Raw genomic sequence first — 21,882 nt, 5'->3', positions numbered from 1 at the left:
GCCGGGAACTTCCGCGCAGGACCGGAAATAGCGCTCGCGGAGTTCCCGGGGCTGGTGAGTCTTGGGCGGGTTAAGTTTCAGCGTGAGTAGCTGAGGCCATGGCGGCGCGCTGTGGTTTACGAACCTGCTACAGCGAAAGGTGGCGGGGGAGGAGATAGGCGCAGAAAACTGGCTTGCCGCGGGAGAGCATAGCGCTCTAGAGGGGCCGGGGACTTAACTTACGGACTTATCGGCTGTGCCATCTGCGCTCTTCATTGTTCTAGAAAAGGCCTGAAGGGGGACTGAAACAAGAGGGCGCAGTTTGCAGGCTGTAAAGTGGGCCTTGCTAATGAATCTTAATAATAAATAGTGCAGACTCTAGGCCAGGCATTGTTCCCAGCTTCACGGTTAAATCTTGCAACCACGCTGTAAGCTGAGCACTATTATTTGCACCCTTCAGAGGTGGAAACCACAGAGGTAGAGTCCTCAGAGACAGCTGTGGCTTTGGGAGTCAGTCTGGTTTTAGAGTCGGTCGGTGCTCTTCCCACCATGCTCTGCCGCCTCCCATTCTCGTTAATTGTGACTTAAAGCTACTCAGCTTCGTAGGAAATGGGGAGTGTTTTGTTACTTACAATGGCTCCTTCAAATGTAACAGTAGGTAACAGAACCGGCGTGGTGGCCCATTAGAGCTTCACTTTAGGGCTTGCCAGATTTAGAAGAGTCTGGAGAGTGGAGTAGTATCAGGACGTGGAATCTGGAGAGTGGAAGTGGTATAAGGACCCTTAGAAGATCTTCCAAGACCCCAGGTTCGAGTGGTTCCACCTCACTCCAAACTGTATATTGAATAAGTGCATTAAATATTTCTTTTTTTATTATTTTATTTTATTTTTGTCTGCATTGGGTCTTCGTTGCTGCACGCAGGCTTTCTCTACTTGCGGCGAGCGTGGGCTACTCTTGGTTGCGGTGCGCAGGCTTCTCCTTGCGGTGGCTTCTCTTGTTGCGGAGCCCAGGCTCTAGGCATGTGGGCTTCAGTAGTTGTGGCTCACGGGCTCTAGAGCGAGGGCGCAATAGTTGTGGAGCACGGGCTTAGTTGTTCCATGGCCGGTGGGATCTTCCCGGACCAGGTCTGGAACCCGTGTCCCCTGCATTGGCAGGCTGATTCGTAACCACTGTGCCACCAGGGAAGTCCCAATATTAAATATTTCTGCATACAAATATTGAAAAAAATTTGCTTTTGAAATTGAGTTATGAGTATTTCATTAAATTTACAATTGACTATGCTTTCTTGTTAATTATTTTGCATACCATGAAATGCTTTTCTTCAAAAACAAAAGTGTTCATAGATACTACATTTAAGAATGGAGCAGACAGTGTTTTGTATTGGATATAGATGTCTATAAGGCTTACAGACTGTGTGGGCCCTTACATCTTCACCTCTCCCACCTCTTGATTCTGGCCTTTGTGTGGCAGGTAGCTGTTGGCTCAGGGGCAGCAGCTCCTGCCCTTTCCTGCCTTGACCCTACCCATTCACAGAGTGACTCACCTGTGCATCCCATGGTTCTGGCTGCCGATAAAACACTTAACTTTTTTTTTTTAAACTAATATATTTTTTTGAATTTTATTTTATTTATTTTTTATACAGCAGTTTCTTATTAGTTATCTACTTTATACATATTAGTGTATACATGTCAATCCCAATCTCCCAGTTCATCCTACCACCACCCATACCCCGCCACTTTCCCCCCTTGGTGTCCGTACAAAACACTTAACTTTTTAAATATGTTATTGTTACTCTTTTGATAAAGCACTTTTTAATGTCAGTATGTACCACCCTAACTCCAAATTCTGCTATGATGGGGGAAGCGGGACTGTGTCAGTCTGTATAGTAAGCATTTAGTGCTGGCCTATGTTGGTCATCCTGAGATACAGAAAAGGTAGTTTCTGTCCTCCAGTAACTTTAGCGTAGTGGGGGAGACAGACAAACAGGAATATAATATTATGAGAATAACTAGTGCAAAAGCAGGTGGGACAGGGAGAGGGACGACACTGAAAAGGAAGGTTTGTCAAGAAAAGCTTTATTTAGGAAGTCGAAAGGGTCTTGGAAGGAAGGGTAATATTTAGAGAAATGGAGAAGGGTGGTTGAAGCACAGGTGGGGAGAACAAGAACAAGGGTGTGGGTTTCCCTGGGGGCGCAGTGGTTGGGTGTCCGCCTGCCGATGCAGGGGACACGGGTTCGTGCCCTGGTCCGGGAAGATCCCACATGCCGCGGAGCGGCTGGGCCCATGAGCCATGGCCGCTGAGCCTGTGCGTCCGGAGCCTGTGCTCTGCAGCGGGAGAGGCCACGGCAGTGAGAGGCCTGCGTACCGAAAAAAAAAAAAAAAAAAGAACAAGGGTGTGTGGGAGGGGGCAGGGAGGAGGAAGGGAACATAATTGTGTGTTGTGCACCAGGTTTGTGCAAGGTGACTTAAGCATATTAATCCATTTACTCCTCCAGACGGCCTGTGAGGTAAGTTATAGTGTCTCCATTTTGTAGATGAGAAAACAAGCTCAGAGAGGTTAAATGACTTACCTATGATACCATGTGCCAGTAAGTGGCAGAGCCAGTATTTGAAGCCAGGCACGTAGGACTACAGCTCTTTTGCTCATATGCTTTGCTGTCTCAAAGGTCCATTTTCTGTGTTTTGACTTCAGATACTCAGTTTTACCTGACTTCTGCATGTTGTCATCTCGTGTACGCCTGGTCCCCACGACAGTCCGCCTAATCCATTCCCTGATCTGCAGTTCTTCCCGTTCCTTCATGGATCTAAAGACTCTCCTTTCCTCCTTGAATGACTTTGCATCCCTCTCATTTGCTGAGAGTTGGGACAATGTTGGATTACTGGTGGAACCAAGCCCACCACACACTGTAAACACGCTCTTCCTAACCAATGATTTGACAGAAGAAGTGATGGAGGAGGCACTGCAGAAGAAGGCAGATCTCATTCTCTCCTACCATCCACCCATTTTCCGACCTATGAAGCGCATCACCTGGAAAACCTGGAAAGAGCGCCTGGTGATCCGGGCACTGGAGAACAGAGTCGGGATCTACTCTCCTCACACGGCCTATGATGCTGCTCCGCAGGGAGTCAACAACTGGCTGGCTAAAGGGCTTGGTGAGAAGCCTCTTGTTCTTTCATATTCAGTATTTTCCCTACCAGTGCTTTGAAATTTTAGAATGTATTTCCAGTAGTGTTTTAACTGCTTTAGGGATGGGGACCATTATTCTACTTTCATATATTTTAAAATAATCTTGCTGAAATCTTGCAATTAAATTGCATTTGAAAAATGAAATTTTTATCCTTAGTGAACAAGGACAGCATAGGAAGTCTTCATTTTTGATCGAGCTTTGTGATTCCTTACTCATGTGGCACAGTGCCTGGCACTCAGGCACTCCAGAAACGCTTGTTAAACTGAACTGAAAGCTTCAAGCCTCTCCAAAATATACTTCATATGTCAATCAAATAGAGTTTTATTGAATTAGTCCTTATGCCCAGCACAATGAGGGAATTCAGCATATGTGTTTTAGCAAGTCTTTTTAGTTTACTCATTTTGGGCTGAAGCTTCTGTGATGATAAAATCTGGATTACTGTGGTCAAGTAAATTATGAACATCTGCGACTTGAATCATAGTTTACATGAGTAAATTTAGTAAGCAGTCACAATTCTATATGTTATGTAAAAATTCATGAGTCAGTCTTGTCCAACTTTTTGTGATATTTACGAGTCTTCTGGAAAATCTGAAAATAAATTGGATTATGTATGTCTGTACTAAATCCCTAAATTACGGGGATTGTTGAATGTATATATAAGGGATATGTATGTGTGTGTATATTATATAAGCATCTGAGAATGAATCTTTTCAAAAATACTCATTTCTTAGAAGTTTTGCCCATAGTGGTTTATCTTTCTAATTTTTAAATAAACCCACAAAAACTCCAATTTCTGACAATTTTTTCTTTCTAGGAGTTTGCACCTCCAGGCCCATCCATGCTTCCAGAGCTCCTGACTACCCCACGGAGGGAACACACAGAGTAGAATTCAATGTTACCCACACCCAAGACCTGGACAAAGTCATTTCTGCAGTGAAAGGAATTGCAGGTGTATCTGTCACTTCTTTTTCTGCTAGGTACAATATCTTTTCCTCTTTTTGTGTATATTAATTTGTAAGAATCTTTCTTACAGATTCTATAACTCTGTTATTTAAGTTTGCAGCAAATCACTTTCCTAGGGTGGGTTTACAAAGCAGCATAATTCTCATTTGCCTGCAGGTCCCTAAGGAGAACCATGGGATCTTTTCAAAGCAAAAAAATAAAAATTTTCTATGTGGGAGAGACTATATCACACATCCTACAGTATTTCTAATCCTCCTGGCAATGTTGAAAGTTATTTTTACCTTAGGGTATGCAGATATACCCTAGTTATATGCTGATAACATAGGTTTACTTTTATCAGTTCCCAGCAAATGATGATTCCCAAACACTTGAAAAGAAAAATACATTAAAGTGCCTCTTGGAAGGTCAATCATTTATTTAATTAGGGCTGAGATACCAAAAGGTTGCTTCAGGGACATCCCTGGTGGCGCAGGAGTTAAGAATCCGCCTGCCAGTGCAGGGGACACGGGTTCGAACCCTGGTCCGGGAAGATCCCACATGCCGTGGAGCAACTAAGCCCGCATGCCACAACTACTGAAGCCCGCACACCTAGAGCCCATGCTCCGCAGCAAGAGAAGCCACTGCAATGAGAAGCCTGCGCACCGTAACGAAGAGTAGCCCCCGGTTGCTGCACAGCAACGAAGACCCAATGCAGCCAAAAATAAATAAATTAATTAATTAAAAAAAAAATGTTGCTTCATTAGAGATTTTTTTGGGGGCTGATTTACCCTAATACCTACTAAAGCATCGTAAAAGACAAGTTATACAAAACTAGGACTTAATAATTGTTAAAAAAAAACGATAGGTACAATGACTTTTTTATAAAATGGAAATCTGTTGCACGAACCTGTGTCCCCTGCATCGGCAGGCGGACTCTCAACCACTGTGCCACCAGGGAAGCCCAAAAATGACTCTTTGATGAGTGGTTTTTAAGTGTAGATACATTATAGTAAAATCGTAGTAAATGTCCTCTAATAATATTGGGGAATTCCAAGAATCTTAAGAAAAATTGTTTATAAGATTTTGCATAGGTTCCAGTCATGGTGTCTTTTACCATACTGAAATACTGTGTAAATACTGAAATTAAAATTATACAAATAAAGCATGAAAAATTTAAGCAATACAAAAGTTCTCCTTGTCCCCTCTACTCAATCCCAGTATCTTCAACTCAAGTTGTCTTTTCCTTTGTTTTCAGAGAAGTGGGTATCTTTCCAAACATGTATAGGGACACAAAGAAATGTGTAGTTTTGTCTTATTCATTGCTTTCTTAATTAAATGGTATGCTGTATTTGTCTTTTTAACTTAAGATGTCTTAGAAATCTATCCATGTATGTCTCTCTTTTTAATTGCTACACAGTGTTTATTATGAATGTACTGTAATTTCTTGAAGTATTCCTCTTCCTAACTGATGGACTTTTTAAAACACTGATGCACATTTAGTTTGGTTCCAGTTTCTCCATATTACAGGTAATATCGGGGATTTACCATTAGATTGGGGGCCAGGCATTGTTTTTGCTTTTTCTTTTCAAATCTCTACAGATGGTTCCAGTGTTGAAACTACACTTCCACATTGTCTTGTAAGGTGTCTTAGTTCTAGAATTCTATGATTATATTTAGAGTATATGGTTAAATACAAAACTTTCTTGGTGCTAGTTGTTTTGGAGAGGCTCTGGGGCATTGGTTTTTTTTTTTTTTTTGGGCTGTGCCCCACGGCTTACAGGATCTTAGTTCCCCAACCAGGGATCCAGGGATTGAAGGGATTGAACCCGGACCCCAGCAGTGAAAGCACCGTGTCCTAACCACAGAACCACCAGGGAATTCCCAAGGGCATTGCTTTTTTTATTTTATTTATTTATTTATTTTTAAGGGCATTGCTTTTTAAAGGGTGATTCAGGGACCTCTGAATCATTGCTAACGGGTGCTTATGAAAAATGCAGATTTTGGGCTTTATCCTAGATCTGTGTAATTAGAATGGGGTTTGCCTGAGGATCTGTCCAGGAGATTCTTGTATTCAATGATGTTTGAAAATTAACTTTTCTAGGGCCCCAGCCCCATTCATAGATGTTCTGTTTCACTGGATCTGTGGAAGGGTCCAGCAGCTGTTATTTTAAGAAGACAGCAGGAGATTTCTGATGCACAACCAGGACTAAGAACTGTTCTAGAACAGGGGTTTCAGAGTGAGGTCCCTGGACCAGCAACATCAGCATCACCTGGAACTTGTTAGAAAGATAAATTCTTAGCCCCCACTCGGACCTACTGAACTAGAAACTCTGGGGGTAGGGCCCAGCAGTCTGTTTTAATAAGGCCATGAGATGATTTTGATGCATGTGAAAGTTTGAGAAACACTATTCTAGAAAATAGTTTGGCTTGGAATTAAGTCCTAAATTCCATATAAATCTGATCTCCTATTATAGGAGGTTGTAAACTGTGGATTCTTTTAAATACATTGTTTATATTTATCCTAAACCAGGAAGTGACTTTTTTTCTAGGTCTGATGATGAAGAACAAACACGGCTCAGTCTGAATTGTACTCAGCAAGCTTTAATGCAGGTGGTGGCTTTTCTTTCCCAGAACAGACAATATTATCAGAAGACTGAAATTCTGTCACTGGAGAAGGTAATAAAAAACATGTTACTGTGCATTTTTGTTTGACAATTCATATGTAAATTATTAGATATAAAGTGGTGATTGAGGGCATGTCATGCCCTGGAAAGTATATTTAAAACTGGAGACGTGGGCTTTCCTGGTGGCGCAGTGGTTGAGAGTCCGCCTGCCGATGTAGGGGACGCGGGTTCGTGCCCCGGTCCGGGAAGATCCCACATGCCGCGGAGCGGCTGGACCCGTGAGCCATGGCCGCTGAGCCTGTGCGTCCGGAGCCTGTGCTCTGCAACGGGAGAGGCCACAACAGTGAGAGGCCCGCGTACCGCAAAAAAAAAAGAAAACAAAAAAAAAAAACAAAAAAAAAACGGAGACGTTTCAGGAATAAGAAAATGTTGGAACTTGTCTTAGTCCGTTCGGGCTACTATAACATGTTTGGACTGCTATAACAGAGTGCCACAGACTGGATAGCTTATAAACAACAGAAAGTTACTTCTCACAGTTTTGGAGGCTGGAAAGTCCAAGATCATGGCACTGGTAGATTTGGAGTGGTGTCTGGTGGGAGTTCACTTTGTGGTTCAAAGATGGTGCCTTCCCTCTGTGTTCTCACATGGTGGAGGGGACTAAGGATCTCTCTGGAGCCTCTTTTCTAAAGCACTAATCCCATTCGTGTGGGTTCCAGCCTCATGACTTAAGTACCTCCTAAAGGCTACACCTCCTAATCCGTAGGTTAGGATTTCAACCTATGAATTTGAGGGGGACGGAAACATTTAGACCATAGTGGTACTTCTTCAGGATTAGAGACTCAGTTACAGGTTCAGTCTCTTATCTTATACCCTATGCCTGGACCGTTTTTATTCATTCTTTTAACTTGACAGCCGTTTGTATGATGATTCCTATGTCTTTACTTCCTGTCTCAGAATGCTTTCTTAAGGTAAAAGATAAAAAATTTTAAAAGAACCTATATTTCCAGCCACTTTCTGAACATTTTCCACTTATGACTCTTACAAGTATTTAAAATCCAATATATACAAGTATTGACCTTATCCCCATACCACGCCTTTAAATACCACTTTTTTCCGTTTTATTGGTGGCATCATCATCTATCTTATTTGCGGTTTGCACAACTCTCCCTTGCCCCTGTAAATCCAAGCCCTGCTGATTCTGTCCCTAAATCTACAAATGTTTCTCCTCTCTGTTTGCTTCGCCACCACAGTAGTTGAAACTCTCATCTTCTCTCACTTGGGATATGAGTAGTCTCCTGAGTGGGCGCCTACAGGAGACAATCCAGGCTTTTTAGCTTAGAGTGTGAAGCCCTTCATGACTGGCAAGGACCCCTGTCTCCACGTCTTCTCCATCCGCATCCCTTGCTCTGTATACCAGCTACACTGTCTGCTTTTCCATCTGCCCTGTGCGGTCTCTCCCACCTTGGCACCTTTGTACGTGATCTCTCTCTTTAGAATGCCTCTCCACATCTCACCCTGTCCCTAACCCACCACACTGCACTTGACATCACTCCTTTTTTAACTCCTTTCTGGTCTGTCTTCGAAACCCAAGTCGTTGTAGAACCTTGTTTGACTCCACTTAGTCCAAGTACCCACCTCCCCTAGTCTCAACTCATTTATTTTGTCATTCCTTCGTGCTCCCAGAAAAAAACAATACCTACTTTGTATTTAAAAACACTTTTATTTTCATTGTTTAAACATCTGCCTTCCCAGGAGACTGAGCTCCTAGAAGTCAGAGAATGTTTTTGTCAGGTTTGCATCCCCAAATTTTAGCCTGGAGCTGGTTTTATAGCAAGCTGATAATATGCTTTTTTTTTTTTTTTTTTTTTTTTTGCGGTACACGGGCCTCTCACTGTCGTGGCCTCTCCTGTTGCAGAGCACAGGCTCCGGACGCGCAGGCTTAGTGGCCATGGCTCACGGGCCCAGCCGCTCCACGGCATGTGGGATCTTCCCGGACCGGGGCACGAACCCCGTGTCCCCTGCATCAGCAGGCGGACTTTCACCCACTGCGCCACCAGGGAAACCCAATATGCTTGTTTTATTGATCTCGGCATTTGCTGTCTGTTCTATGGATTTGGTTTCTAGGACTGGTGATGTACAGTTTTTCTAATTTGTTTCTCTTCAGCCTCTGCTTCTACATACTGGGATGGGACGGTTATGCACCCTGGATGAGTCTGTCTCCTTGGCAACCATGATTGAGCAAATCAAAAGGCACCTAAAACTGTCTCATGTTCGCCTTGCTCTTGGAGTAGGGAAGACCTTAGGTAAATATGTCTCCTTTATTTGTCCAGTATACTCACTGATACTGTTGGGCAAAAATTGAAACTCTTGGCTGTGTCAGTATAGATGATAGAAACGTGTTAAGAAACGTGTTAGCAGCTCACAGGAGATGACTGCTTTACTTTATCGATCAGGGTGGTTGAGGTTATACTGTGATATACATCTCATTGGCCTAAACACGATTTATTTCTCAGGCACACTCCACATTCATCTCAAATCGGTGGGGGAAGTTTGCTCATTGTAGACTGGTTACTGTTGCAGAGGGAGGGTCTCAAACCATCAGTTAAACATTCTAGTCTGGAAATACATATTCTGTTCAATTCATTGTCCAGAATTACTCAACCCAGGGAGAGCATGAAGTGCAATCCTACCAATATCCAGGAAGAAAGCTGGAAATTGTGATTGCTCCAGTTACAATGCAAATCTTACATTTTACAATACTGGCAATATTTTATAGTGAGGTAGTGCTGAGTGATGTGATCCAGTGCAGTTTCTGAGTTTTGTAGCCACTGCCTTTTCTCTTGGCTTTCCCCAGTATTTTGGGTAACAAAAGGAACGGACAGAACATTTGTTGGACCCCTGCAGTGAGCCTAGCACTGTACCTAGTGTCCTGAGTATGTGAGTTCCCACTGTGAAGGCAGCGAGTAGAGCGCAGGTGTTATGAATGTGGAATCTGAACGCCTTGGGTTCACGTTTGTCCTGTCTGCTGCATGACTTGGACAGGCTGTTTAACCCCCTGTGTCCTGGTAGCCTCGTCTGTAAAAACTGCAGAAATAATAAAACCTAACTCATCGAGGTGGTGGTATCATTCATGTGACTGGCACACATTAAGTGCAGTAAATGCTGGCCATCGTTAGCTGTCTGGGAGGTGTTATTATTCCCATTGTACAGGTGAAAAAAATTGAGGTTTGGAGAGAAACTTATCCAAAGTCCACAGCTAGATCAAACAACTCATGAGTGTTTGTTTCCAAAAAGCATTGGTGGCAGAGATGGGATTGGACTTCTGACCAGCTCCAGTGCCACTCTTTTGAAATACCACTAATGAAGTGTCCATTCTAGAAACCTAAGTGCTAAACACTTACTGACTTTTGGCTTGAAAGATTCTGTATTTCACTCTTCAGAGGATGCTCTTTCAGGATCAATACGATATTAAAAAAAATGTGTGTCAAATCCATTCATAGCATCCTCTAACGAGCCCTTTTAGTTCCTTAGCTTCCTTACCTGGGAACAGAGAGTTACCTGCTTACCTCTCACTGTTACCTGGAGACCCGGGTGAGGTTGCTTTACTGAGTAGCATTGCAGTGAAGCCCAAAGCCTAGTGCTAATAGTGGTTGATACTCTTCAGGGGTGCCTTATGTGGGCTTCTGCAGCGACGTACATCTGAAGGAATAATAATGCTGCCTTGGGTTAGCTCTGCAATGCCAAGGAATAGTCTGTTTGCCTATGTGAAGATGTTTTTTATTATTTTTTAAAACTTGGTAAGCAAAATTCACGTACTGGTGATGAGACTAGGAGTGAAATCTGCATTACACTTAGGATTCTCTGTACAAATTATAATATTAAAATGAAGGGGAATTATAAAGTAGTGGCCTCTTGTTTCCTTTATCTGGAAGAGTCCGCAGTCAAAGTCGTGGCCGTGTGTGCTGGTTCTGGGAGCAGTGTCCTTCAGGGAACAGAGGCCGACCTCTACCTCACAGGTAGGACAGCCTTTGGATCTTTTTTCTACCCTTTTCTTGTGCATCCCTTCCCTACCTTGGTTTATTTTTTTTCAAGTTAAAAAATAGCATAGGGCTTCCCTGGTGGTGCAGTGGTTGAGAGTCCACCTGCCGATGCAGGGGACATGGGTTCGTGCCCTGGTCCGGGAAGATCCCACATGCTGCAGAGCGGCTGGGCCCGTGAGCCATGGCCGCTGGGCCTGTGCGTCCGGAGCCTGTGCTTCGCAACTGGAGAGGCCACAACAGTGAGAGGCCTGCGTACCGCAAAAAAAAAAAGCATATTTTAGGACATCATCTGACATATAGATGGATCTAATAATAGCAGGCTTTAGGACAGCATCTGACATATAGATGGATCTGTTACTTGAACCCGAAATAAATAGGGACTATGCCAAAATTGGGAACATACCATATTCTTTGTGGAGGGGAAAAAATCGTTAAACAATTAGATTATCTAAAAAACTGATGTTCAGCACTTATTTAACCTAACTTCTTCCTAAACATGATTTTCTCAGGTTTCATATGTAAGTTAATGGGACACTTTCTACCTTGTCGTCTTAGGTAGAAAATGGTTCCTCTTACTCAGCCCTAAAGACAATCATCAGTTTCTATCAGTTGTAACTCCAAAATCTTTCTAGAACTTTTCTCTGTATCTCCATCTGGGCATCCTCTACCTGAAGTACTTCATCAAGCTTCTAATCTTAATCTTCTACACACTCCCACAAACCTAACTTTCAAAAGTACAAATATGATGGTGGATAATATTATCCAGGCTAAAAACCCTTCAGTGATCTCCTTCAGCTGTCCTGGTGAAGCCTAAATGTTTCATCCTCTTTCATGCAGCCTTTGCTCATGCTGTTTTCCCTGGCTAAGCTGTCTTCTCTTTGCCCCACCGGACACGCAGGCTCAGCGGCCATGGCTCACGGGCCCAGCTCCTCCGCGGCATGTGGGATCTTCCCAGACCGGGGCACGGACCCGCGTCCCCTGCATCGGCAGGCGGACTCTCAACCACTGTGCCACCAGGGAAGCCCTGCCCCTTTCTTAAACTTCTAGTGGTAAAAGCTCAGAGACACCTCCCCTGAGAAGCTTTTTCTTGACAGTGTCCAGCTCCTGCCCCTGGTGGTCATGACTTCCTCTCTTGATTCCTGTCACTTTGTTCTTAACCTACAGTATGCATTTCTTATTGGACGTTAATTGTTTGGCTCCCAGGCTTTATACTCTGTCCTTGTGGGTAACACCTAACTGGTAACTTGGCCCATCATTCCTCCAAGGAGTTGGAGGCACTTTGTACACTGCTGCTACCAGCGGTATTTCCACCTCTGCGCCTCCTGAGGGTTAGGAGACTGGGGGTTAAAGATTACTTTTCCCACTTCTAGGACTAGACTCAAGGGTCTTAAGCCCCTGGCTGTTCCTTTGGCTACCCTCCATAATGGGGCCCTCCATTACTAAGGCTTCTCCTGCCACCCACACCCATGCCTGATTGTCTAGCACACCCCCTTACAGAGGCTGCTGCACTTGAAACATTGTCACATCCCTAAGTATAGAGGTGCAGCGTCTGAGCAAGCATGATGTATTTTTTGAACCAACTAAAAATGTATGTGACCATTACCTGTTTTCTTTTCTATCCTTCAAAAGAGGTAAGATTTTTATAAGCCCTCAAATTTATACCAGATTGAAATAAACTTTCAGTGTATAGGCAATTTGATATCTTACAACATGGTGTTTCTATTTTAAAATTTTAACATTTTACTTTGAAGGAATTTCAGACCTATAGAAAAGTTGCAAGAATAGTACAATGAACTCCTGTATACCCTTCACCTAGATTACTAATGGTTATATTTTGCCACATTTGTACATTTTCTCTCTCTCTCTCTAACATATCATACAATATATGTGTATATATTTGTGTATGCATACCTATATTTATATATTTACATGTTTCCTCCCAAACCATTTTGTAATAAATTGCAGATACGGTGACATTTTACCCCTAAATACCTCAGCATTGTATCTCCTAAGAACAAGGATGTTCTCTTATATGACCATGTTGTGATGATTTCAGGTTGATATCCAATCCATGATCACACACTACCTCTGGAATAGTTCTACACTTTGTCTTCAGAGCATTGACATTTTTGAAGAGTGTAGGCCATTTGCTTTGTTGTATATCTCTCAGTTTGGAGTGTCTGTTTCTTCATAAATAATGACTTTTTAAATTAGTTTTTTTATTATAAAGCAATATGTACATAAGATAAATTCACACAGTTCCAAAATGTTAAAATGTCCTTCCTATCTTGTTAGTTGGGGAAACAGAAAATATCTTCTTATCTGGCTAACTTAAGATGTCTACGGTCTGTGAGGCATCACTTTGAATATAACTTCAGGGATGGGAAGCCCTAGCCAATAGACCGGTTTCATCACCCTTCCTTTGAGCTTGATGTGTTAGGTCATAAAGGGTAATATCCTAGAAAGACCAGCAGATGGCGAGATTGCTCCTTGCAAATATAAATTGTCTTTGATTTGCTTTTTCTTTCCCATAGCTGCCATCCTGAGCCAGCCTTTCTTTCCTTTGTCTTCTGCAGGGTCTTTATGGATTTTTCCACTTCCATGCCTTCTCCAGCCAGTGCATTTATAATAGTCCAGGCAGCCAGATTGTCTTTCCTAAAGCATGACTTCTAACTGAGCCACCCTAGTGTCTTTTTCTCCTTTTACTTTTTCTCTACTGTTACTTAGATTAAGATGTTTTAAAAGGTACCTGAATAAAAACTATTCCTTATAATGAAATGATGCATATTTGGGTAGGGGGGAGTGTGGGGAATTGAAGATTTGGGCAGGGGGGCTTTTTTTTCTAAGAACCATTTTTTTAATGCGTTTATGTCTTTTATTTCAAAATTATGCTTTTTATGAACAAGCCAAATTGTGCATAATATATTTTTGCTTTTAAGTTGGAAGTCATCAGATTCATACATGGTGTTTTTTAAAATTCAAAACATTTGAGTTTTCCCAAAATCTTTTCACAAAAGATGAGATCCTCTTCCACCAGTAACTTCTAGGTGTTTTGCCTAAGTCAAAGGAAAATACCTAGGCGTTTTGCCTAAGTCAAAGGAAAATACCTTGCTTTTAATTTAGAAATAACCTTAAGTTCATTTCATCCTTATGAATTAGACTACGGTTGATGCTGAAAATTTTGGTACTCACAAAGTGTAAAGGAGTCTCTGGGAAGTAAGCCTAGGATTTTCTTTTTTTTAAAGATTTATTTATTCATTTTATATTTTATTATTGCTGCGTTGGGTCTTTGTTGCTGCGCACGGGCTTTCTCTAGTTGTGTCGAGTGGGGGCTACTCTTCGTTGCAGTGTGTGGGCTTCACATCACTGTAAGCCTAGGATTTTCTTGAGGTATTTGTTATTTAATAGTTACATAAGAAAGAAACTTTTTGAAAGCCCCATTTTACTTAGCAATGGTCATTTATTTTATTGTGGAAACATTTTGAATGGGTGTTTCTACAGGTCTAGTTATGGCAGTATTAGATACTGTTGGATGTGTGAATTTGGTTACTTGCCTTGGATCTGCCAAGGAGAAAGAATTTGGAATTCCGTATCTCTTTTTAAATTGGAGGACATGTAAGAAACATGCATATAACTTTCTAGATTTATATGTAAAGTTCTGGTGTACTACATTTGCTTCATACAGAATGCAAAGTTGGTATTTCTGCTGTTATGGTTCAGCATTCCTCAGACTCTGTGTCTAATATTTAAATATTTATTCTTTCTTTTGTTGGCAGGTGAGATGTCCCATCATGATGTTCTAGATGCTGCTTCCCAAGGAATAAATGTGATCCTCTGTGAACATAGCAACACTGAACGAGGCTTTCTTTCTGATCTTCGAGATATGCTGGATGCTTACTTGGAGAATAAGATTAATATTATCGTGTCAGAAATAGACAGGGACCCTCTTCATGTGGTATAATGCATGCAGGAACAACCAGATGACACAATCTGCAAATCGAACGGCTCCCAGCTCAAATGCATCACATGAATCAGTGGGGTATCCTTCTGAAAGAATGTCTTTGAAGGTACATTATCATTTCTGGTTTCTTGATCTGCTTCACCAGATGTTCTGTAGCTCAGAAGGTAAAAACAATAATATAATTACCATTAAAGAACAATTATTATAAAGAACAAATTAAAGAATATATTGTATAATATGTATTCATTATAACCTCTAGGAAAGATGGAGTAAACCTGTTTACTTAACATTCTTGGGAAATATCAGTAGCTCAAGTAATCATCTCCTTAGCTTAATTATAGATGGGATGTGTCATTCTATATCTCTCTGTCCTTAGTTATTTTAAAAATATACTTTTCCAAAAAATATATATATATACATATAAACTTTAAAACTTGGGATTAGAACACCTGTATATAGGTAGTAGCCTCTGGAGGGTGATAAGGTCTATCTGTATGTTTCTGTTCCTAGATCACTAACCTCCCACCTAAATTTCAGAATCAGGATGAGATTTATCAGGATGAGTTTTTTGGGTTTTTTTGGCCATGCTGTGCCACATGCAGGATCTTAGTTCCCCGACCAGGGATCAAACCAGTGCCCCCTGCAGTGGAAGCATGGTGTCTTAACCACTGGACGGCCAGGGAAGTCCCTCAGGATGAGTTTTGCTTTTTGTTTTAAATATACATGATCATTATTCATGTAATTATTGCTTTATTGCTTTTTAGGTAACTCACCTGTAATTTTATTAGTAATGTATTCAATATAAAGATGGTTAACTTTCAAAATAATGTTAGTGAGTACTTATACAGTATTAATTTTGTGCCAGGCACTCTTCTAGGTGCTTTATAAACACTTTCAATCCTTTATAAACAAGCATATAAGTATTGTTACTCCCATTTTACAGATGAGGAAACTGAAACAGAGGTTAAGTAGTTTGCCCAAGGCCACGTAGCTAGGAAGTAATGGAGTTAGTTAGGACACAAACTCAGGCAGTCAGGCTCCAGAGCCTGTGTGCTTAACTACAGTGTATCTTAATCAAATACATTGATGACAGAACTGATATAAGAGGTATGGAAGAAATCCTGAAGGGAAAAAAAAATCCATTTTAACTGTGATTTTCTCTGGGGGGTATGATGAGAGGTTTTTTTTTTTTAATATATATATATATATATACATTTTGGCTGCGTTGGGTCTTCATTACTGCGCGTGGGCTTTCTCTAGTTGCGGCGAGCGGGGGCTACTCTTCGTAGCGGTGTATGGTCTTCTCACTTCGGTGGCCTCTTTAGTTGAGGAGCACGGGCTCTAGGCACGCAGGCTTCAGTAGTTGTGGCGCACGAGCTTAGTTGCTCTGTGGCATGTGGGATCTTCCTGGACCAGGGATCAAACCCATGTACCCTTCATTGGCAGGCGGATTCTTAACCACTGCGCCACCAGGGAAGTCCCCATTTTTTCTTTTTAATGCTTTTATACGTATTTCCAATTTCTCCACTGAGCATGTTACTATGGTAATGGCAAAAGCAAATCTTTTAAAATACTATTTGTCTAAGATGAGAAGCATAGAATTTTATATTTCCTTTGTAGGATCCTCTTCCTACCAATCTTTTTTCTCCTGGAGGCTTTGGGATCCTAACTTATAAATTATTCTTGGTGGTTCATCTGTAATACTGATTCACTACAGAAATAATAGGAGTGAGCCTTATGAAATGCCCCCCAGTTAGAGTTGGAGGAGCCACCAAGAAAGGTGGGAGAACAGCTAAGTGTCAGAAGCCAGGAAGTAGAAAGCTTCAATGAGATGGTCAGCTTTGTCAAAGTAGAGAGAATGAGATGATAGCAGCTTTGAGAGACTGTCTTAATGGTATTTGCTTCATTCATTCATTCACTGTTCACTTTCTGTGTGCTGGGCCCATAGAGATGTGGGGAGGATAGGACAGAAATTTGGATGACGGTTACAATAAACTCTTAAGTAACTATGATAAAGATATGCATAGGGTTTATAGGGAAGGTCTTCTGGGGAAAGGGGGTAGAATTCAGTCAAGAGGGACAGCTTGAACAAGTGCACTAAGTAGAGAAACAGCACAGCACATTGAAAAACCCAAGTAATTAATTCATGTAGACCCAAGTAATTACTGTCATGGTGGAAAGCACAACGCAGGGAAGGTATGGTCAGAGGTGATGACAAAGAAATAAACTGAGGCCAGTAGCTCTCAAACCCTCCTTTTTTTCTTTATAGCACACTCAAGGTGTGATGTGATTTCATCTGTAACTGACTGATGACGGCAGTGAGGATCTCAGTGAAGTAATTTGATGTTAAATCCAGTTTCTTTACTGGCATGCTAGCATTTCTAAATAATTAAAAATACCCCCAAATACATCCTATGCAGGATTTATTTTTATTTTTTATTTTTTTCTTCCTGTGCAGTTTTTAAAAAAGTACCACTCAAGATTATTTACTTTCAGCTGTCAAATTTTCTGAACTGTTAACTTTAACATGTTGATCGCTTAGTTGTATACATCATTGCTTTCCATACTTTTTAATGTGTACCAGAACATCTGGAGATTTAGTTAAAATGCAGATTGATTCAGATGCCTGAGTAAGGGCCCAAGCATTTCTTAAGTTCCCAGGAGATGCTGATGCTGCCATTTTGAGGACCACACTTTGGGTAGCAAAAGTAAAGATGCTAAAGGTATTTAGGGGACCTAAATACTTAAGACTTGAGGCCCAAGTGATATATGCCAAAATAATGAAAATTTGGTAATGAGCTTTGTTATACTCATGCTTAAAGTTATATTTTCCATAGTGTTAGTTATTTCAAATTTACTTTATTCAACACATTAAGGATTCTGTAATTTTTAATGCTGTTAAACCCTCAACTAGATAATTCACATCACATTTTCATATTCTCTCAACTGCCTAGCATAGAGCCTTCTACTTAGTAAGTTCTCAGCAAACATGAATTAACATGGCTTAACAGCAATTTGAAAAATTAAAGTATGGGAGACTCTCCCAAGGGAGAGAGATCAAATAATTACAAAAAGCCTGAGAAAGTCATTTACATGACAGTTTATCCCTTGGCTTTTAGGAGACACAGTCTGTGATGAGGCAGACTCTCATGACTCACTGTTATATCTGAGAGCCACTCAGGACTAAGCTGGAAGAGTCACCTCACCTCCTAGAATGTAGGAAAATACATTGTGAACTTGCTGCTGGCTCCAGGTTTGAATTGGTTGGGGGGAAAAATACAGTTGACCCTTAAACAATGTGGGGTTTAGGAGTGCTGACCTGCACAGTAAAAAAATCCAAGTGTAACTTATAGTTGGCTCTCCCTGTGTATGCTGTTTCTCTTTATATATCCGTGGGTTCAACCAACCGTGCATTGTGTAGTACTGTAGTATTTACTATTGGAAAGAATCTGCATTTAAGTGGACCCACACAATTCGAACCTGTGTTGTTCAAGGGTCAACTGTAGATTTCTAAAGTTTTGTTAGTAATTTTTTTTTTTAAGTAAAACCTATGCACCATCCCTCGAACTTACTGATCTTTTGTATGAATGACATGTTCACATATTAAAATGGCAAACATGATGCTAAGAAAGTTAAGTTTCTGGAGTATCACAAGAACCGGTTTAGAACTCCCTGCCTAAGGAATTCAGTATTATGCCAAGTTTGTAGAGTGTAATTGTCTGTCCTGCATCCCCTGTGCCTTTTTTGGCCTATTTTAGCCATTTTATTAAGAGAAGCCAGAAAAATCTTTCAAGGTTTCAGGTCTGTTCAGTCTTGCGAGAAGTGAGTAACAGCAGAAGTTTGGAGCCTTAGCAATCAAACTGATAGAGCTGAAGCAACACTGACGTTGAAACAAGGTAACGAAGAACATATAATTCTGTCAAGATCACCGTCAGAACTGTGAGATGCACTCATAAAACTTCTGAAGCACTTCAAGATATCTTTAGTAAAAAAAACCCAGTACTATAAATGAAAAAAAATGGTTATATCCAAATTGGTTTCTTTATTAATAGTAAAGACTATTCACACATACTGCTTGCAAACAGTATAGACACAAAAATTATAAAAATAAACCAGTAGATATTTAAGGGCAAATGCAAAGTTTGCACATTAGGTCATTAAAGATTTCATATACTTTTTTTTTTTTTTTTTTTTTGCGGTATGTGGGCCTCTCACTGTTGTAGCCTCTCCCGTTGTGGAGCACAGGCTCCGGATGCGCAGGCTCAGCGGCCATGGCTCACGGGCCCAGCCGCCCCGCGGCACGTGGGATCTTCCCGGACCGGGGCACGAACCCGCGTCCCCTGCATCGGCAGGCGGACTCCCAACCACTGTGCCACCAGGGAAGCCCCTCATATACTTTTTTATACTGTAAGTTATAATAAACTAAATATATTAAGCAAAAAACAAAAACAAGGTGCAAACCAGCAAGCATCATATGCCACCATTTGTGTTTTTAAAATGAGAAATACAGACAAATACCCTTAGATGTGCACAGAATACCTTGGGAAGAATGCTTAAACCGCTGTCAATGGCTGCCTAAGGGACTGGATAGGGATGGTAAGGAAAATCACTTTTCATTGCATATCCTTTGGTACAATTAAACAATTTTAGAATCCTATTCATGTATAAATTTAAAATTTTGATTAGTAATTATGCTTAAGACTAAACCCCTTAATGCATGGATTTAAAATAAAATTACTTCATTATATGACACAAAGAAATGGTTTTAAGAATTCTGATCATTTTGGGAAATATTTCATAAAAGGGGTTTACAAGATGAGAAATGGGTGAGAAATGCTGATGCAGTATATTACAGTGATATTTTAATGAAGAATTTCATTTCCAAGTATGAAATAGTTCAGGGAGTATGTGAAGACTATGAGCTGACGCCAGTGGCCGAGATTAACCTTCTTGTCTTTCCTAAGAGAAAAAAAGGCTTGAGTATTTAGGAGGTTTGAAATTGTCATTTTAAGGAAAAAAACTGAAATGTCTTACAGTGAATTTTAGGCCTACTTGATAGAGAAATCAAATTCATTTAAGGCCAGCCATTAATATGCTGCTCATCTTCATGTTATTCAAGAAAAGAAAAACATGTTGATATACAAGAATAGTTAAATTTTTATTTTCTGTTGCCTTGAAAAAATAACTAAAATGAAATTCAGGTTTGTGTTTCTCTAGCCTGGCTTCTAACTTGTATCCTGAAGGTGACGGCACAGACATTAAGTGTCCTGAGCAGCACGATCTGTTACTGTTCACGTGCTTTCTGGGATGGGCATACACCCTATATACTCTTTTATGTTTTTCCTACTCTCCCAACTGAATGGCATCATGCTCCTTCTTCCTCTATCAGCATGTAGCCTAAATACAAAAGGAGAAAGTTGAATTACCTACTTTCCCCCAATCTTACACCTTTTGTTAAGCCATTTCAGAAACAGTAAGAGATGATCTGCCTTCTCTATTATACTCTTCAATTCTGACACATGGAATAGCAAATAAAGCCGATTTACGTGATGCTGCAACGTCTTTGTACTTCCACACTCTGGAACAAGCACATTTGCAGATAGCTCCAGGAGCGTTAAAAGGCCCTCGAAAAATTAGGAATATCATCTCTGGTATAAAAGAATTCAAAACATCCAGCTCCAAATAGTCCCTGAGCACTGTTCCTTCCAGCAAGAAGTCTCCAGAGAGGTAATGAATGAAAGGCACATTTTCTCCAACTTGAGGACCACTGCATAGTACTAGGATGGTACACCAGCCAGGCTAATAATCAAGGTTCTAATTGATGACATTCCCCCTCCCAATTTTAAATCTTGTACATTGGAAAAAGAGTCTAATATTGGATGTAAACACAACATTTTAGACTAGAGGAGTGGCAGCTGGGGTACAACTCTTCCACAGAAGATTCAAGAGTACAGGAGAGCTTCAAAATTCCTCTTCTTCCTTCTCTAAGAAATCAGTCAATGTTCCATTGTCAACAGGAATTAATAAATATTCCACTCCATCAGTTCCCTAAAAGATGTAAGAATACCCTGGATGTTAGTCATTCGTAAGAGATATATTTGAATCCTGTTGTAGGTTAAACAAAAAACTGATTTGATTTCATTAATATTTTATATAAAGGTATAAAAATTAAGGCCAGAGGGCACACAGGCATATGTATCTATTAAATACACTGAATTTATAGTTAAGCCGCTTTATAGTGGAAAAGACTAAAGGATGAGAAGGTGGGTATTTTATTTTCCACCCTCCTGCTCTTTCTAAAATCTTATACCACTGATTTCTCTGTTCTTTTAGTCCCTATTCAACTGGATCCTTCCCATTGGCTATAGGTTCGGGTATCTCCCATTTTAAAATAACCCTCACTAGATTCCTCGTTCTTCTCCATCCGTCCTATAACCCTGGTACCTTTCCAGAAGAGTTGTCTATAAATGGTGGTCTCCATTTCCTTGCTTTTCACTCAACCCAGGCCAGCCTACCTACTGTCACCATTATCATGTCACCAGAAGAGCTTTTGCTTAGCCCACCAAGGAATTCCAGTTTCCTAAATTCATTATGTATCTTCAGTCTTTGTCTTTTTGGCCTCTCGGCAGCTCCTGAGACTGCTGACCTTTATTTTTTTTTTTGGCTGCACCACGCAGCATGTGGGATGCGGGATCTTAGTTCCTTGACCAGGGATCAAACTCGTGCCCACTGTGTTGGAAGCGTGGAGTCTAAACCACTGGACCACCAGGGAAGTCCCTGACCGTTCTTTCTTAAAACACGCTTCTCTTGGCTTCTGTGACAACTTCGTTTTCTTCTTGGCTCTGTGGCTGTTTCACCTCTGCAGGCTTATCTTCTACTTGGCCGTTAAGTGTCACACTGCTAGGCTTAGTTCTTGGCCCTCTAATCTCACTATATGTCCTCCCTCTAGATAGTCTCACCAATGCCTGGTTTCAGTTATAACTTAAATATGTAGGAATCATAACCTTGTATCTCTAGCCCAGATCTTTTCTCTGGTATCTTGTCCCAGGAATCCAAATGCCTAGCTGACATCTCTACTCGGAAATCTCAGAAGAACCTCAAACAGAGTTAAGTCCAAACATGTAAGACCATGAACTCATGCTATGTCTC

General features: G+C 41.0%; 2 protein-coding genes across 8 annotated transcripts in view; one reads left to right on the top strand and one right to left on the bottom strand.

The window, feature by feature from the left end:
- The first annotated feature begins 32 nt into the window (after positions 1-32).
- On the top strand, positions 33-15,941 carry NIF3L1 (NGG1 interacting factor 3 like 1). 4 transcript variants are annotated; one of them, XM_027124565.1, is made up of 7 exons: positions 33-54; positions 2,671-3,131; positions 3,981-4,143; positions 6,658-6,784; positions 8,897-9,035; positions 10,665-10,748; positions 14,549-15,941. In XM_027124565.1, exons 2-7 carry the CDS (start codon positions 2,696-2,698, stop codon positions 14,731-14,733), a joined length of 1,134 nt encoding a protein of 377 aa, XP_026980366.1. In that variant the 5' UTR covers positions 33-54; positions 2,671-2,695; the 3' UTR covers positions 14,734-15,941. The 4 variants fall into 4 exon arrangements, with proteins under 4 accessions (XP_026980366.1, XP_026980384.1, XP_026980374.1 ...); XM_027124557.1 differs by lacking the exon at positions 33-54 and adding an exon at positions 71-785; XM_027124573.1 differs by lacking the exons at positions 33-54; positions 10,665-10,748 and adding an exon at positions 69-785.
- ORC2 (origin recognition complex subunit 2) overlaps positions 14,771-21,882 on the bottom strand; it is a 54,531-nt gene continuing 47,419 nt past the window's right edge. For 3 of the 4 annotated variants that reach the window (XM_027124503.1, XM_027124509.1, XM_027124519.1), the window contains one exon: positions 18,752-20,781. In XM_027124503.1, the coding sequence (XP_026980304.1) occupies positions 20,695-20,781 (87 nt within the window). In that variant the 3' untranslated portion in view covers positions 18,752-20,694. Of the gene's footprint in view, positions 14,884-18,751; positions 20,782-21,882 lie in introns of those variants that run through there. The other variant, XM_027124530.1, reaches the window with a different exon arrangement.

Source organism: Aethalodelphis obliquidens, unplaced genomic scaffold, assembly GCF_003676395.1.
Source record: "Aethalodelphis obliquidens isolate GAN/ISIS:26980383/991018 unplaced genomic scaffold, ASM367639v1 scaffold2, whole genome shotgun sequence".
NCBI classification, from domain to species: domain Eukaryota; kingdom Metazoa; phylum Chordata; class Mammalia; order Artiodactyla; family Delphinidae; genus Aethalodelphis; species Aethalodelphis obliquidens.
This window is presented reverse-complemented; position numbering and strand designations above follow the sequence as displayed.